Source organism: Equus przewalskii, chromosome 5 (assembly GCF_037783145.1).
Source record: "Equus przewalskii isolate Varuska chromosome 5, EquPr2, whole genome shotgun sequence".
Taxonomy (NCBI): Eukaryota; Metazoa; Chordata; class Mammalia; order Perissodactyla; family Equidae; genus Equus; species Equus przewalskii.
In genome coordinates, this window is record NC_091835.1 from 2,300,912 (window position 1) to 2,317,872 (window position 16,961).

The following is a 16,961-nucleotide window of genomic DNA, read 5'->3' on the forward strand; positions in this document are numbered from 1 at the left end:
GGAGCCTAGAAGGTACAATGGAGAAAGGAAAGTCTCCTCAATAAATGGTGCTGGGAAAACTGGACAGCCACATGCAAAAGAATGAAAGTAGACCATTATCTTTCTCCATACACAAAAGTAGACTCAAAATGGACCAAAGACTTGAAAGTAAGACCTGAAACCATAAAACTTTTAGAAGAAATTATAGGCAGTACACTCTTTGACATCAGTCTTAAAAAGATCTTTTTGAATACCATGTCTACTCGGACAAGGAGAACAAAAGGAAAAATAAACAAGTGGGACTTCATCAGACTAAAGAGCTCCTGGAAGGCAAAGTGATCAAAATGAAAAGACAACCTACCAACTGGAAAAAAATATTGGCAAATCCTATATCCAACAGGGGCTTAATCTCCATAATAGATAAAGAAGTCACACAAGTGAACTGTAAAAAAATAAAAAGCCCAATCAAAAAGTGGGCAGAAGATATGAACAGACATTTTTCCAAAGATGACATACAGATGGCCAATGGGCACATGAAAAGATGCTCAAAATCACTAATCATCAGGTAAATGCAAATCAAAACTACACTTAGATATCACGTTAAGCCCATTAGAATGGCTATAATCACCAAGACAAAAAGAAACAAATGTTGGAGAGGTTGTGGAGAAAAGGGAACTCTCACACACTGCTGGTGGGAATGCCAATTGGTGCAGCCACTATGGAAAACAGTATGGCGATTTCTCAAAAAATTAAAAATAGAAATGCCATATGACCCACCTATCCCATTACTGGGTATTTATCCAAAGAACTTGAACTCAACAATACAAAGAGACTTATGCACCCTTATGTTCATTGCAGCATTATTCACAATAGCCAAGATGTGGAAGCAACCCAAGTGCCCATCCACTGATAACTGGATAAAGAAGATGTGGTGTATATGCATACAATAGAATACTACTCAGCCATAGAAAAAGACAAAATCATCCCATTTGCAACAACATGGATGGACCTCGAGGGTATTATGCTAAGCAAAATACGCCAGACAGAGAAAGACAAACACACGCATGTGGAAGATAAACAAACACATAGACAAAGAGAACAGTTTAGTAGTTACTAGTGGGAAGAGCGTTGGTGGGTGAGCACAAGCAGTGAAGGGGCACATTTATACAGTGACAGACAAATAACAATGTACAACTGAAATTTCACCAATGTTATAAACTATTATGACCTCAAAAAAAAGCAAGCTGTCTTTTCACACCCCACTCTCCATCCCCACAAAATTTTAACTGTATTTGCTTATAACTGATCATGGAAGGCTAAAAAGAAGGCTGACCACAATTCCCAGTTTCAGGCTAGGATACAGGATAAGTGATGTATTTATGGGAAGAGCAGATCTCAATTATAAACACCAAAAACAATAACTAACATTTATTGTGCACTTGCTACATGGCAGGCACTGTTTTAAACAATATCTGTTATCCCAATTCATTCTCATGTGAGAAAAATGAAAGAAAAAGGGTTAGAAGAAACACTGGGAGTTGAGATTCAAACTCATGTAGAACTCAGAGTTTGAGCTCAGCCACTAGGCTACCCTTTGTGGCAAAAAAGCAGAAGAATAATTGTGCAAAGAGGATGAAGCTGCATGCAGCTCTGTCCTGGAATAGGAATAGGGTCAGGTAAAAGGTTTTTGCAGGGAGGAAAAGAAGAGGGGAGAGGAAGAACAATGATATCCAATTTTTCTCTCTCTATGATTACCCTTTCAATTTTTAAAGTAACATATACTATACTCTTATTCTAAATTAATTTACTATTGATGAAACAATGTTTGGGGGTTTTTCTTCTCCTTAGATAAAATGTCTCTGAATCCTCTGTATGGATTAATAGAAATGACACTATTTCATAAGAATGTTACAAAAGTGCATGATATTAATTGATATTGCTCTACTGAATCAAACCAGGCAGATCCCCGTTAATTACAAAACTGCAAGGACCTTAGACATTTGTTCATGGGTCTAAAATACACAACAAATCTTTTCAACAACATATTTGATATTTAAAATTACGCAACTTAATGAAATTTAGAAACGAAGAAGTGATGGTTATCCAATCTTCTATTGCTTTCAAAAAATTTTAGTTCCATCGTTGTACTTTTTCTAGCGAAGCAAATTTTTTCATTCTGAAAAACATACCTTGACATATGGTAACTAGTAATAGTTAAACATTAACTATTAACAAGGTAACTAGTAACTTTGACTTATACGTAATTAGTTTAATGCTGTATTCGACTTCTTGAGTACAGAGTTTGAACTGATTCTGTAGAAAATATTCTTGAAAAAACTGCCTAGATCAAAATCTTTGTTTAATAAAGTGTGAGGAGGTAGGAGGATAAAAGTGGCTGATTAAGACACCTAATTTTGAGATGACTTTTCCTTTGTGCATTTTTTAATCAAGCCTTTTTTTTCTTTTATATATTTCTCTTACTTATACTTAAAGGAGAACTTTAAGAGAAATGTCACTGCATAATTTCCTTTCCATTTTTTCTTCCCTGCTTAGAAAGAGCACCTACAATTGCCAAAAGAATCACCTCTAAATAGAACATAATTTGTTCTTGCCAGGCGGCAAAGAATTAAATAAAAGTTGCATAGGGCTGCTTGCAACAATCTAGGCTTGAAAGATTGCTAATGGGTTAGCAGCTTGATCTCCTTATTCATCTTTCCCCAGCTCCCTGTAGAGATGCCAGCTCCCCGGCCCCAACCCTCCAGTGTAACCAGCAGTCTCTCCTCCACCTCTGCTCCAGACTTTGTAATAAAAGGGGCTTAGTGAGAGGACAGCACCAGGGGAGGAAAGACACATGTACAACTTCTTTGCAAATGTTAGGAAAAGGGAAACTTGAATATGCACTCCAGTTGCTTATAAACATCTTCCTTTCACTTCCTAGCCTCCTCTAAGTGATGAGAAATTAGGGAAGAAAAGGAGAAGAGTAAGCTCTTTAAATTCTGCTTAATTGTGTAACTGAGTTCCAGGAACCACTTTCATTAGTAAATGAGAATAAATGTGTGAATGGTAATGAAATCTACAAATGATGGTTGCAGAACAGGACACAAACACCTACATCACTCTTAACCCATTACAGAGTAAACAAAGCAGGGAAAAATAGCAGAGGGTGATACTGAATGGAGTCAGTAAAATTTTCATTCAATTTTACATAGTTGCTTTAAACACCAAATATACAATCAAGGTTTTAGATTTTTTTTAAGATTGGCCCTGAGCTAACATCTGTTGCCAATCTCTCTCGTTTTTTTCTTCCCTTCAAAGCCCCCCAGTACGTAGGTGTATACTCTGGTTGTAGGTCCTTCTTGACTTCTAGTTCAACATGGCTTGATGAGCGGTGCTAGGTCTGCAACCAGGATCCGAATTCTGGCAAAACCCTGGGCCACCAAAGCAGAGTACGTGAACTTAACCGCTCGCCCACAGGGCCAGCCCCACAATCAAGGTTTTATGTTTAAAAATGTCCACTATAGAATGCTCTGTAAATCTCTTTTATATTAACTAGGTACTTGTCATTTGAATCAATATAGAATTTTATTTGGTTACGATGAGTCCCTTTCTTTCTGAAAATTTCAGTCAATTTTTACCAGCTTAGTGTTTCAACCCCTACACTTAATTCTTCCAGGCTTAGAATTACTTGCAAATCCTCATATAGCAGGATGACTTTAAACTTTATATAGCGGAATATTTTTTAAAATCATGGGAAAAAATGAAATGAAAAACTGTGGAAAATGTCTCTTCCTGATAATCACTTCACGTTAATATTCTTCGCTTTGTATTTTTTTTTAAAAAAAGTATTGTGGAAAAATACACATAACGTAAAATTTACCATCTTAACCATTTTTAAGTGTACAGTTCAGTGATCTTCAATATATTCACAATGTTGTGCAACAATCACCATCATCTAGCCCCATAACTCTTTTCACCTTGTCAAAGTGAAACAACATATTCCTTCAATAATGACTCCTCATTTTCCTTTACCCCTTGCTCCTGGCAACCACCATTATATTTTCTGTCTTTATGATTTTGACTACTCAAGTATCGCATATAAGTAGAATCATACAATATTTGTCTTTTTATGAGTGGCTTATTTCACTTAACATGATGTCCTCAAGTTTCATCCACGTTGTAGCATGTCAGAATTTCCTTTCTCTTTAAGGTAGGACAGTATTCCATTGTACATATACACCACATTTTGCTCATTCACTCATCCATCAATGGACACTTGGAAAAGATTTATTTTTTACTAGATTAGCTGATTAGATTTTCTTGGCTGTCATCCAATTTAAACAGAGTGTGTAGCTCTTATTACTTTTTTTCCTGTAAGAAAAATGTCATTCAGTTTCAAACATCTCCAATTCCAAAAACTCACCATTTCAAAAAATGTTAGGAGTTACTGCTTCAAAGAAAAGCTGATATTCTGATTGCTTGGCCATTCTCCATTCTGTCTGAAATTGGGAAAAACTTTTTCAAAATATCAGCAACTTTTAGTTAAGCAATGATACCTATTTTTCAATGAAAATTCCCATTGTGAAAAGGCTTGTTAAAATTTACTTTAAGTTTCTGAGAAACAATAAAATCTGAAGGCTGTCCCCAACCGGACGATTGGAGTCTCAGACTTGCTATTTCACGAAATTTGGCTCTCTTCAGTGACTCACTGGAAGGCAGCAAGTCCTTATTACTAAAACTTTGCAAGCTGTTGGGGCTTTCAGCGACCCCAAAGGGGGCTCTTCATACTGACCTTTACTAGAATTTCTATAAGAATTAGAAATAGTGTTCTTTAAGTGCTGGTGAAACACCAGGCCCAGAAGGTCCAGGCCCTGAAAGCATTGTTATTGTTATTGTTGAAATTAGTGACAGAAGCTTCATGTAACAACAGAGAGCTCCATGTGCTCTCAGAGGGACTGGTGTGTGTGGCAGGCGGCTTGTTTGAGCAAGCCCATGCATACTATTTTGAATCAGCACATAGTCTGAAATGCATTCATCGTAATAGGCCTTGCTCATCATTTTAATAGCATGGAAATCCTATACCAGGCCAGTGCTACTTATACCTGTCCCTAGGCTCAATTGGAGAACTTTGAAAATAGCTGGATTCCCATCCTTAAAACAAACTCACTCAGGGACAATCTCTGGGAGGAGGTTCTGACGAGTGCCCAAGTGTGGAAACCATTCATCTACTTACCCCGGCACGTGAACCTTGTCATTTTGTAATGCTAAGCCAGCCTACACAAGATCTCTGCTGTCCCTTTATGTAAAAATAATTTTCCTTCCAACAAGCCATGGTCATGAAGATTTATTTGAAGATATAAAATTGACCATTTTAAGAGGTAGAGCAGTACGTTTGTGGCGTAGAGAAGAGTTAATCTTTGAGGCAGAACTCAGTTTACTCCCAGAGGGAGCATTACCGTAAGCCTTTTAAGTCAAATAGAGGTAATGCCGATTCGTTATTCTTGAAGAAATCTTGAGCGCAAGAAGTTAACATGAATGCAGAAGGTAAGTATACTGTTTAATAATTTAAATGCAAAATGTTAGCAGAATATGGCCATAAAGAGCCAGATATTTTTCCTTTACAAATTTTGAGTTAAACTGTCCTGTCCCTGAAGAGATTGTTCTTTCCTGAGTTCTATGTGTGCATGTGTTTGTGCATGCACGTGTATGTGTGTGCGGGTGTTTTATTCAGTATTTGCCCCTGAGGAGGCTAGGTTCCATGATCAGTGCACACCATGCATGCTGTGTAGGTTTCATTTTCTGTTTGTATCACTATGAAGAGAAATGCTAAGCATTGGACTGGGCTTAACCCAGGATGACCTCCAGAGGGCTGTTGATGTCCACACATGGCACGGGTGTACACAGGCGACTGTCAGATTTTCTAGAATTTAGAGAGCTGGTTAAACAGAGCCATCACTAAATATGAAATTATATAAACCCACAATTAAATTTTATTAAAACAAAAGTAATACATACTTAAAATTCATTATTTCCTGATTACTATATTTTACTGTTATCTATGTAATTGAGTCTGTTTACATTTATTGAATCTGTATGGTGGAAATACAATGTAATGGCAGCTAACTGGGCATCTCTTTCAAAATCCACATTGGTTTCTCAAAAGGGACAATGTGAAGAACGTTTACTCCATAGAAATCAGCAAGCTCTACAAATTGGGTGTTTTTTTCTCTCTTTTTTAGAGTGGTTATTTAAACTCTTACTGGCACATCACTGACATGTAGTATAATTTAAGACTGAAGAAACAATGCTTTAGGAAATGCACAATTAAAACTTTCCTAAGGGAGCCATCATATATTCAGTGCCTAGAGTGGGCGTTTTCTTTTACAACAAACTGATGTTTTCATAAATTCAGAAACAGAAAATGAAATGAGTCTTCACCTGGAGAAGAGGCAAAGAGTCTAGGGGAAAATAAAGGACTTGGTCCTTAAGGTTTGGCAATGGTCAGAGGGTCCCAGTAAGGAGGGATATCCCCACCTGCAACACCTGAGCAGGAACACAGAACTCAAGTTTGGTCCTCTATGCCTTCCAAAAGCCATTCTTATTATTTGCACAATTATGTTAGCAACTAATCTCATTTATGCTTTGAGGAAATTGGGGGTACAGTGCCTCTTAAGAGCAGTTGAGGGAGTGCCCAGCCCTGCTGTGAGGTCACTGGAGTCATTGGTAGCAGAGACTGGGGTTGTCAGTAAGAGGACAGGGTCAGAGTGGAGAGAATTTATTCCAGATTTTAGGTGATTTACATGTAAAAGGAAAATGGAAACTAATTCATAATCATAAACTGTTAAGACCAATGTGTGTGTATGTGTGTGTACACATTTATATAAATATGTTTACTTTATGTACATATTTATTATATAAAAATGCATATATATGATTTACAATAAAATAAATAGTATGTGCAATGAATGATGAATATGAGGACTGAGATGAGCTAAGAAAAGTCTATTACAAGAGAATTCTGTTCTGCCACCTGGGGTTGGGGTGAAGTGCTGCAGAGAAACAGAGATCACACTTCTCTAAGTTTATATATATATATACATATAATTGGATGAAAAAGTCGATTGAGGGGAAGCTATTGCATATGATGAAAATAAAGATCTGCCATGAAAAATTCACTCATAAAGTGACATAATGCACTTTTATCCCAAGAAGCTAAGGAACGAGAAAACCAAGCCAGCAGGAGTACCGGGCTTGTGCCTTGTAATACTGGTAAATAAAAGTTACTTTCTGGCGTGAATATAGGTGAACCTGGAAACCTTCTTCTAATACACGTAGCAATAAAGGCTCCCCCTGATGTGGATCAGGTACAAGTTCTTACTCTCTCATTAAGAGCATTAAAAAGACAGTAGAGCTGCCATTTGCTCTTAGTTTTACAAATACATTGCTAGAGTCTGTTAGTTCAATTTCTAATATTTTGTTTAGAATGATTGCATCTGAATTCATAAGTGATCTTTAGTTCTTTTGGTTTTTTTCTTTTTATTAAGTGAGGCTCATGAAGATTCTATTTCCATTTTATAGGTCTTTTCAAAAAGCCGTCTTTTGGACTCACATGGATTCGTTTATCCTTTGTAATGTTTTTCACATTTTTCCATTTCCCTAATTTAAGCTTGTACTTAGAAAAATCTTTTAAAAACAGTATGAATGATTTGACTCTATGTGCGCATTTAGGTAAAATTGGACAGACACAATACACACAAACTGGAGCTGTACTAAAATGCATCGTGGATAAATTTTCTTGCTACTTTTTTTTTCACTCTACTACAAATCCAAACTTAGAAGAGTGTGTCTATTTTATGTAAATATATTAACATTGACAGAGTAGTAACGGTTGGTAAACTAAAAAAATCAAGTTTAATTCTACTCTATTTTGAGACTTAACTATTTTCTACTTCCAGAAAGTTATCTATATAGGACACAATGTGCAATATGAGTTAGAACTGGGCAATTATTAAGATATGCAAGAGTTATTAAAACAAAAATATAGTTTTAAGGTTTACTAACAGTTTTAACGCAGGCAGAACATCTGGTTTAAATAAATGATTTGTCATGGAATTATGTTTGTGAATATAATGCTTTTTTATGAATTTGCCAATTCCTCCACACTCACACTTTGTTAATTAGGTGGTGTTTGGTTTTTGAAAGCAATTGAGAATGAGTTCTGCATCTGGTGTAAGCTAAGGAAAAGACAGTGGGATCTGGAGCATCGGAGGTTTGTTCCTTTCAGTGTCTTGGTGAGATCAAGCTATGAAACACTAGCTTCTGGTTACTAAAACACACATGAAATTTAGAATCCTAATAAATGCTAACTCATTAATGTATGATGAAAATATAACTGTCACGTATTAGAAAAATACTTCTGTCCACATATGATCAATTCACATGGAAAAAAAATCGTAATCAGAAGGTACTTTATTCCTTTACAATAAGAAATCACTCTCAGATTTTGACACATATTAACTCATTAATTACTCATAATAACCATACGAATTTGATAATATCAGCTTCTGGCCAAAAACCTGTGTGTGATCTTCCAGCCCTGACCCTAGGCAAATACACAGGCTTTGCCTGGTAGGTCTTACAGAGGAAAGCTGCCATCCCCACTCCAGACTTGGGAGCAAGGCCAATGCATTGCTGTCTCTAAAAGGCATCCCAATGAAGGACTCAGGGCACCTGACCTGCCTTGCTCTCTCTCTCTCTTTTTTTTGATTACTTTATTGAGGACATGTTGGTTTATAACAATGTGTAATTTCAGGTATAAATTACTATATTTCATTTTCTGTATAGACTGCATCATGCTCACCACCAATAGCCTTGTTTTTACTCATCACCATCACTATATGTAGGTGCCCCTTTAGCCTTTTCGCCCACCCCCAACCGTTCCCCTCTGGCAACCACTATCTGTTCTCTTTATCCATGTGTGTGTCTTCCACATATGAGTGAAATCAAACAGTGTTTGTCTTTCTCTGTCTGGCTTATTTCGCTAAACATAATACCCTCAAGGTCCATCCATGCTCTTGCAAATGGGACAATTTCATCTTTTTATGGCTGAGTAGTATTCCAATGTATATATATACCACGTCGTCTTTATCCATTCATCAGTTGATGGGCACTTGGGTTGTTTCCATATCTTGGCTATTGTAAATAATGCTGCAATAAACACGCAGGTACATAAATCTCTTTGAACTGTTGATTTCACGTTCTTTGGATAAATACCCAGTAGTGGGATAGCTGGATCATACGGTATTTCTAATTTAAAATTTTTGAGAAATCTCCATATTGTTTTCCACAGTGGCTGCATCAGTTTGTATTCCCACCAGCAGTGCATGAGGGTTTCCTTTTCTCCACATCCTCTCCAACATTTCTTGTTTGTTTTCTTGTTAATATAGTCATTCTGATGGGTATGAGGTGATATCTCATTGTAATTTTGATTTACATTTCCCTAATAATTAGTGATGTTGAACATCTTTTGAAGTGCCTTTTGGACACCTGTATATCTTCCTTGGAAAAATGTCTGTTCATATCCTCTGCTCATTTTTTGATCAGGTTGTTTGTTTTTTTGCTGTTGACTTGTATGAGTTCTTTATATATTTTGGAAATTAACCTCTTTTCGGATATTTGATTTGCCAATATTTTCTCCCAGTTGGTTCATTGTCTTTTCATTTTGTTCATGGTTTCCTTTGCCTTGCTGAAGCTTTTTAGTCTGATGTAGTCTTATTTGTTTATTTTTTTCTTTTGTTTCCCTTGCCTGAGTAGACACAGTATTTGAAAAGATGCTGCTAAGACCGATGCCAAAGAGTGTATTGCCTATATTTTCTTCTAGGAGTTTTATGGTTTCAGGTTTTACATCGAAATCTTTAATCCATTTTTAGTTAATTTTTGTGAATAGTGTAAGATAATGGTCTACTTTCATTCTTTTGCATGTGGCTGTCCGGTTTTCCCAACACAATTAATTGAAGAGACTTTCCTCTGTCCATTGTATGTTCTTAGCTCCTTTGTCAAACATTTGCTGTCCACAGATGTGTGGTTTTATTTCTGGGCTTTCAGTTCTGTTCCATTGATCTGTGTGTCTGTTTTTGTGCCAGTACTACGCTGTTTTGATTACTATAGCTTGGTAGTATATTTTGAAGTCAGAGTTTGTGATGCCTCCAGCTTTGTTCTTTTTCTCAGGATTGCTTTGGTTATTCGGGGTCTTTTGTTGTCCCATATGAATTTTAAGATTCTTTGCTCTATTTCCATGAAGAATGTCATAGGGATGCTGATTGGGATTGCACTGAATCTGTAGACTGCTTTACATAATAGGGAATTTTTAACTATGCTTATTCTTCCAATGAGAGTGCATGGAATATCTTTCCATCTCTTTATGTCTTCTTTGATTTCTTTCAATAATGTTTTATAGTTTTCAGGGTATAGGTCTTTCACCGCCTAGGTTAAATTTATTCTGAGACATTTTATTCTTTTTGTTGCAATTTTAAATGGGATTGGATTCTTGACTTCTGCGTGCTCTTAAGCACAGCTACCTTCCTAAGCAGGTGCCTCCATTCAGAGGCCTCTTTACCACGTGCCTTTGAAAGAGGCCTTCCTCAGGTGCCTCTGCTGAAATGTCCTTATGAGAGTGTGTGTGGGAAGGTGGAGCTTGAAGATACTTTTTCTCTGCTCTGACTCAGTACTCAGTACTTTTCCACTCTTAGCCTTTCCTCTTTCCCTCTCTCCTTCCCGCTGGCCCCCAGATCCATGAAACTTTGGGGGCCTTTTTTGGGAGTTCCTCAGCAGTGACAGAATTGCCCATGTCTGACTGATCAATCTGCCCCTCTTGACCCTCGCCTGGAGCTGTTCCATGGGGAAAAATGGGGCAGTGGAGGAGTTCAAGCTTTCTCCCGTTTAGCCTCTTGCTTATACTATCGCACTAAGTGATGAAAAGCTTGACCATGACCTTCAATTTGGCACTTTGTCTTAACTGGCCACCTGACACTAGCAGCTCAGAGCTCAGCTCAGCTCAGTTCTTGACATTATTTTATGGATGTGGAAATGGAGGCAGTGAGACCATAAGTGACTTGTCCAAGGTCAGATAGCTATTAAGAGGCAGTGCCAGGTTTCAAACAAGGCAGTTTGGCTCCCAAATCCATTCTCTTAACTACACAATCTTCTCCCTTGGGAAATGCCATTGTCTAATTTTCCATATTCATGCTCTGATATGCTTCCATTTGCTTAATTTTTAGAGGGAGCTAATTTCCATCATGTTGACATTCTTGTGGTGATGGGATTGTTTTTATAGTGCTCCAAGTAAGTGAAGCATCATTCACTATATAATTTTTTCACTTTAAAGGGTAGTTTATTGAATAAGACCTATTGATGTACCTATCCAAGAATGTTAGGATGTTAGATAATAAGTCTTTCTAGGCATTAGTATGAGAAAAAAAGACACTGATCTCTCCCTCATCCAGCGAAAGTTTAGATTGAGATATCTCAAGTATTTTGGAAAATGCAATTTGGTTACAATTATTGTCAAATCACATATATTTAAAGGAGTGGTATCATTTTTAAATTACTTTTCTAGACACTTCAAACCTTTTCTTCATTGTTTCACTTATAGCCCACAGGTTATGTCACTAAAAACCCAAGTTGCTCTTGGAAAGATTTTGCTTTTTTCCATCAAGAATTAGTATTGTACCAAAACCCAAAAACATACATTAAGAAATGCTTTGCAAAATATCACTTAAAAATCAAATGTTCTTAAACTTTTATGTCAAACTTGTGGAATTTATAGATAATTACAAGTATTACACAAATTAGTGTCTCTTTAAACACTAAAGGACAAGTAAGCATACATATTTATCTTATAATTATTGTAATGAAATATAAATAGAACATAAAGCCAATATAACAGAAATAGTGTAACTTACAATTATATAAGTATAAAATGAATTAAGCATATATGTATATATATGTTGCCATCTCTACCTGAAAAAGACTTAATGGGTAAGCTACCTGTGTGTGGATTATAACTTTTACTTCACATCGTTCTTTTGTATACAAATTATGAATAGAATAAAGTAATTGTATTCAATCTGATTTTCCTATTCATGAACTGATCTATTTCACTTATTTATCTATTTATTCAGTATATATCTGTTATCCATCAATTACGTGCTAGAACAGAGGACAGATGATGAATCGAGCCTTGTCCACAAGGAGTTTTCGTTTTAGAGAGACACAGAATGCTGGGTTTCAGCACTCATCATTATGGGGTCATATGGAAAAATCTAGCCTTCAGAAGAGACTACTTCTTAGAAGAGATAACAACTGATGAGTGTCTTAAAGTATAAATAAAATTTAGTCTGGCAAACAGAAAAGGAAGGACAGTACAGACAAAGAAGTTGTAAGAACTCATTCCACAGAGGGGAGAAATAAGCAGGAATCATCTGAAAACTCCCGGCCTTTGGTTTTGTTTGGAATTGACCCTACGTTAGTCAGTTGTAGTGACAGGGTTTGTAGACAGGGTCATGGTTACATTTCCATTAAATAGATCTCTTGCTGGTGTTTTGTCAGGTGGATTTGTCAGGACTGGAGGCAAGGAAAGAAGTTAAACACAGGGACTCTTAATCAGGAAATTTGGATCCCTAAGGGGCTATAGATAGAATTTAGGAGTTCCTTGAACTTGAATGGGAAAACAAAACATTATTATTCACATTTTTCTCTCATTAAATACATGATTTCATCAGTTACAAATATAAGGACCAAACCACAGTAATATTGGCAGTACCAGCCACACTGTGACCAATACAAACCACAGATTATTCATGTTACATTCCAGTTGTGGGTATCATAAAATATTACTTATTTGTTTATTCCTTCATTCTTAATCATGGTAAAAAATACATAACATAATATTTACTAACTTTTTTTTTAAGTGTGCAGCTCAGTAGTGTTAAGCATATCTACACTGTTGTATAACAGAGCTACAGAAATTTTTCGTTTTGGACAACTGAAATGCTATAAATCATTAAAGAGCAATTCACCACTTCCCAATCTTCCCAGGCCCTAGTAACTACCATTCTTCTTTCTGTTTCTATGAATTTAACTACTTTAGATACCTCACATAAATGGACTCTACAGTATTTATCTTTTTGTGTCTGGCTTATTTCACTTAGTATAGCGTCCTCAAAGTTCAAGCATATTGTAACATGTCATAATTTCCTCCCTTTTTAAAGCTGAATAATTTTCCATTGCATGTATATACCACACTTTGTTTATCCATTCAATGAACATTTGGGGTGCTTCCACCTCTTGGCTATTGTGAATAATACTGCTATGAATATAGGTGTGCAAATATCCCTTTAAGACTGCCTTCAACTCTTTTGGAGATATACCAAGAAGTGGAATTGCTGGATGATATGGTAATTCTATCTTTAATTTTTGAGGAACTACCATACTATTTTGCATAGCAGTTACACCATTTTACAATCCCATCAATAGTGTACAAGGGTTTCAAGTTCTCTACATCCTCACCAACAACTGCTATTTTCTATTATTTTGACAGTAGTCATTCTAATGGGTGTGAGGTGATATCTCTATGGTTTTGATTTGCATTTCTCTATAGATTAGTGATGTTGAGAGCATCTTTGCATATGCTTGTTGGCCATTTGTACATCATCTTTGGAGAAATGTCTACTCAAGTCTTTTGCCCATTTCTGAATTGGGTTTCTTGTTTTTTTGTTGTTAAGTTGTAGGAGTTCTTTACATATTCTGCATATTAACCCTTTATCAGATACATGATTTATAAATATTTTCTCCCATTCTTTAGGTTGCCTTTCACCCTGTTGATTGTGTCCTTTGTTGCACAGAAGTTTTTAAGCTTGATATAGCCCCATTTGTTTGTTTTTGCTTTTGATGTCATATCTAAGAATCATTGCCAAGAACAATGTCATGAAGATTTTCGTCTATGTTTTTTTTCTAGGAGTTTGATAGTTTGGGGTCTTATGTTTAGATCTTTAATCCATTTGTCTTAATTTTTAAATATAGTGTAAGATAAAAGTCTAAGTTCACTCTTGTACATATAGATATCCGGTTTTCCCAGCACCATTAGTTAATGTGACTGCTTTTTCAAATAATATTTATGACAATCATTGCTCCAAAACTACATTACATATTAGTCCTACTGTTAGAATTTTTTATGTAATGTGCTAATAAAGAAGCATATTACTATATGATGTATCTCTTTTTTAAGTACATTGATGAATATATTTCAATATAATTTATTTTCCTTATAATGTATTCTAATTTATTTTACAAACATTAATTTTTATGCATTTCTGATGTAAAATTTTATTTTGTGCCTATTTATTCATTTAAAATATTATGGGAAGGGAGTCTATTGGTTTCACCAGACTGCCACAGGGTCCATGGCCTCAAAAAATACTAAGAATTCAGAAATTATTTCAGTAAATCAGGCAACAGAAGAAGCCTTGAACTAGAGCAATGGTAATAAGAAATATCTAAAATCAAGAAATAGGCAAGTTCACATGATTTACTGGTTAATTAAATGCCAAGAACCAAGGAGAAGTTGTCAATGATGACCCTCTAATTTTTAACTTGGGTGACTGATTGGTTGGTGGTGTATAGTTCTGGGAGTCGCCAGTGTAGACGTTGCATTTAAAACCATGAGAATGCCTGGGCCTCCCTGGGGAGAAGGTAGACAAAGAAACTGACTCAGGATAAACCCTAGGAAATGGATCTTCAAAGACCAGCTAATTCATTATCAGCTATAGCGTCATGCTGTATATATAACATAACAGCAAATAGATCTACTAAGGAAACAGTACAACTTTGACAAGCAATTGGTGCTTAATTTGCAAAGGACTATTGCTTGTGATTCTACTCTGCATTTATAATTTTTGCACCTGCAATTATTTGCATGCAAAAACAAATGCAGCAACAGTTGCTTCACTATAGGTACAGCCATCTAGATTTGCCTTAAAAAACATACAAAGAGATTCCATCTGTGAAAGTGCAGCAAATCCCTCACACACTTCCCGCTCCACATCCTGTCAGGCTGGGGGACACACTCCCTTCTGACTTCTCGTCTTGCTTCATCTTGTTCACGCATTGCAGGCTAGTCACTCTGAGAGCTGAGAGTCAGAGGCCTTTCCTCATCTCTGTTCTTTATGCTCCCCCCCATAAGTATAAAATGTACCATAGAACGGGCAGACTAAAAATGGTCGCCATTTCTGAAGCATGTCATTTGCCTTGTTAGTGTGAACAGATTCAATTTTTTTATTCACATGTAATTTTACAAGGTAGGCGATTTGAACACTGTAAAGACGAGATCTCACACAAATTTCTGCTCAAAGGTGACAAGAAAATTATGTTACTCTACTTTTAAAAAAAGTTTTAGCCATTTATTAAAAACACAGCTGTCAGTTTGGATCAAATATATTCATATTTCCCCATTATGTTATTAGGACTATCATGAAATTTAATAATTGTCCCTTGGAGTTTGATTTCCTACAGAAGCATCATAACACAATCAGTACTATAGCAAATAATTATTGAACTGTGTGGAGATAGTTATGATTTCAGCTGGGAAATATATAATAATAGATGAGAAATATAAAACCCAGGATAACACGATAAATATTCTGTTCTCATACAAATGTCAGTAATAATAAATGTGGGGACAACATAGCTTACTTTATGAAAATGAAACAGATTCCAGACAGAATAATTTTCAAAGGTTTTAATGATAGTTCACATAATACTTGCTTATCATTAATCATATTAAACACTTTGATTCTGATAAATCCTCTATGGTAGAAACAATATACACTTTAAGAATGGGAAATTGGGTAGTTTATTAGGCTAACAACTAAAATCAGAATGTAACATATATTTCTTCTATATGAAATCTATATGTCTCCATTCTACAGTGTTTAGAATTGTCATAAAGCATTTCCACGAAGGTTTTAGGGGCTAATGAACACTTAGGAATTCTAAAATGTTCACTAGTTTTTATTTTTTATACAAAAATTACAGTGATTAGGATGGCTCATTTTTGTTGTACTATCTTTTTCTCAGTGCTGTATAGGTCACAAAGAGTTGAAGCAGTAGTTAGACACCAGTCTTAAATTTATGGAAAACGAGGTGCACATTTGCACATTGGAGTTATGGTAAAGCAATTTGGATTTAGCAAAAGGGAAAATGAGAATTGTAACGGGGAAGTCATTCCAAAAAGAGAGATAATTAGAAGTAAAAGACAGGTTAGCCATTTGTTCTGTCATATAGAACTAAACATTTCAACCGATTCAGTCAAAGTTCAAAAATATTACTAGTGGCATGATAAACATAAGTCATTCATTTTCAAAAGAAGTAGAAGAATATTTTGAGAAATTAAAAAGGATAATGCTACTCACATCCTGAGCTACCATTTGTTGACACCAGAGTCAAGTTGGAAGGCCATGGATTCCGAACAATGTCTTGCCAATGAATTGTGTCTGTGTAACAAAGGAATTTGTTCTGGTCTACATAGACTCCACCATTTAGGATTTCTGTATGAAAACAAACAAACAAAGATTTGTCATCAGACTTCTTGATGAGGAAAAGGTATTCAATGAAAATGATATACTCTTTATTATTTTAAATGTTAAATTAGAGTTACTTTGTTAACAGCCAAGATATCTTTTATAACATCTTTTCCTGAGTCATATAAATAGCAGAAATTTGAAAAGATTGAAAGATACGAAGAAAAACAACGACTAATAATCCAAATACTTGGAAAGAAACACTCTTTACGTTTTGTTATAGATGTTATCAATCTCTTTTCTGTTTTACCCCCTGAAATTGAAATAATATTGCATATAGTATTTCATAGCCGACTTATTTTGTTTAATATTATATGGTGAGAATTTAACGATAACCAAATATTATTCTAC

The 16,961-nt window shown here is 35.6% G+C and overlaps 1 protein-coding gene across 6 annotated transcripts in view; it reads right to left on the minus strand.

The window, feature by feature from the left end:
- ERBB4 (erb-b2 receptor tyrosine kinase 4) overlaps positions 1 to 16,961 on the minus strand; it is a 1,105,575-nt gene that overhangs the window by 360,859 nt on the left and 727,755 nt on the right. For all 6 annotated transcript variants that reach the window (XM_070619838.1, XM_070619836.1, XM_070619833.1 and 3 more), the window contains exon 4: positions 16,443 to 16,577. In XM_070619838.1, the coding sequence (XP_070475939.1) occupies positions 16,443 to 16,577 (135 nt within the window). The remainder of the gene's footprint in view (positions 1 to 16,442; positions 16,578 to 16,961) is intronic.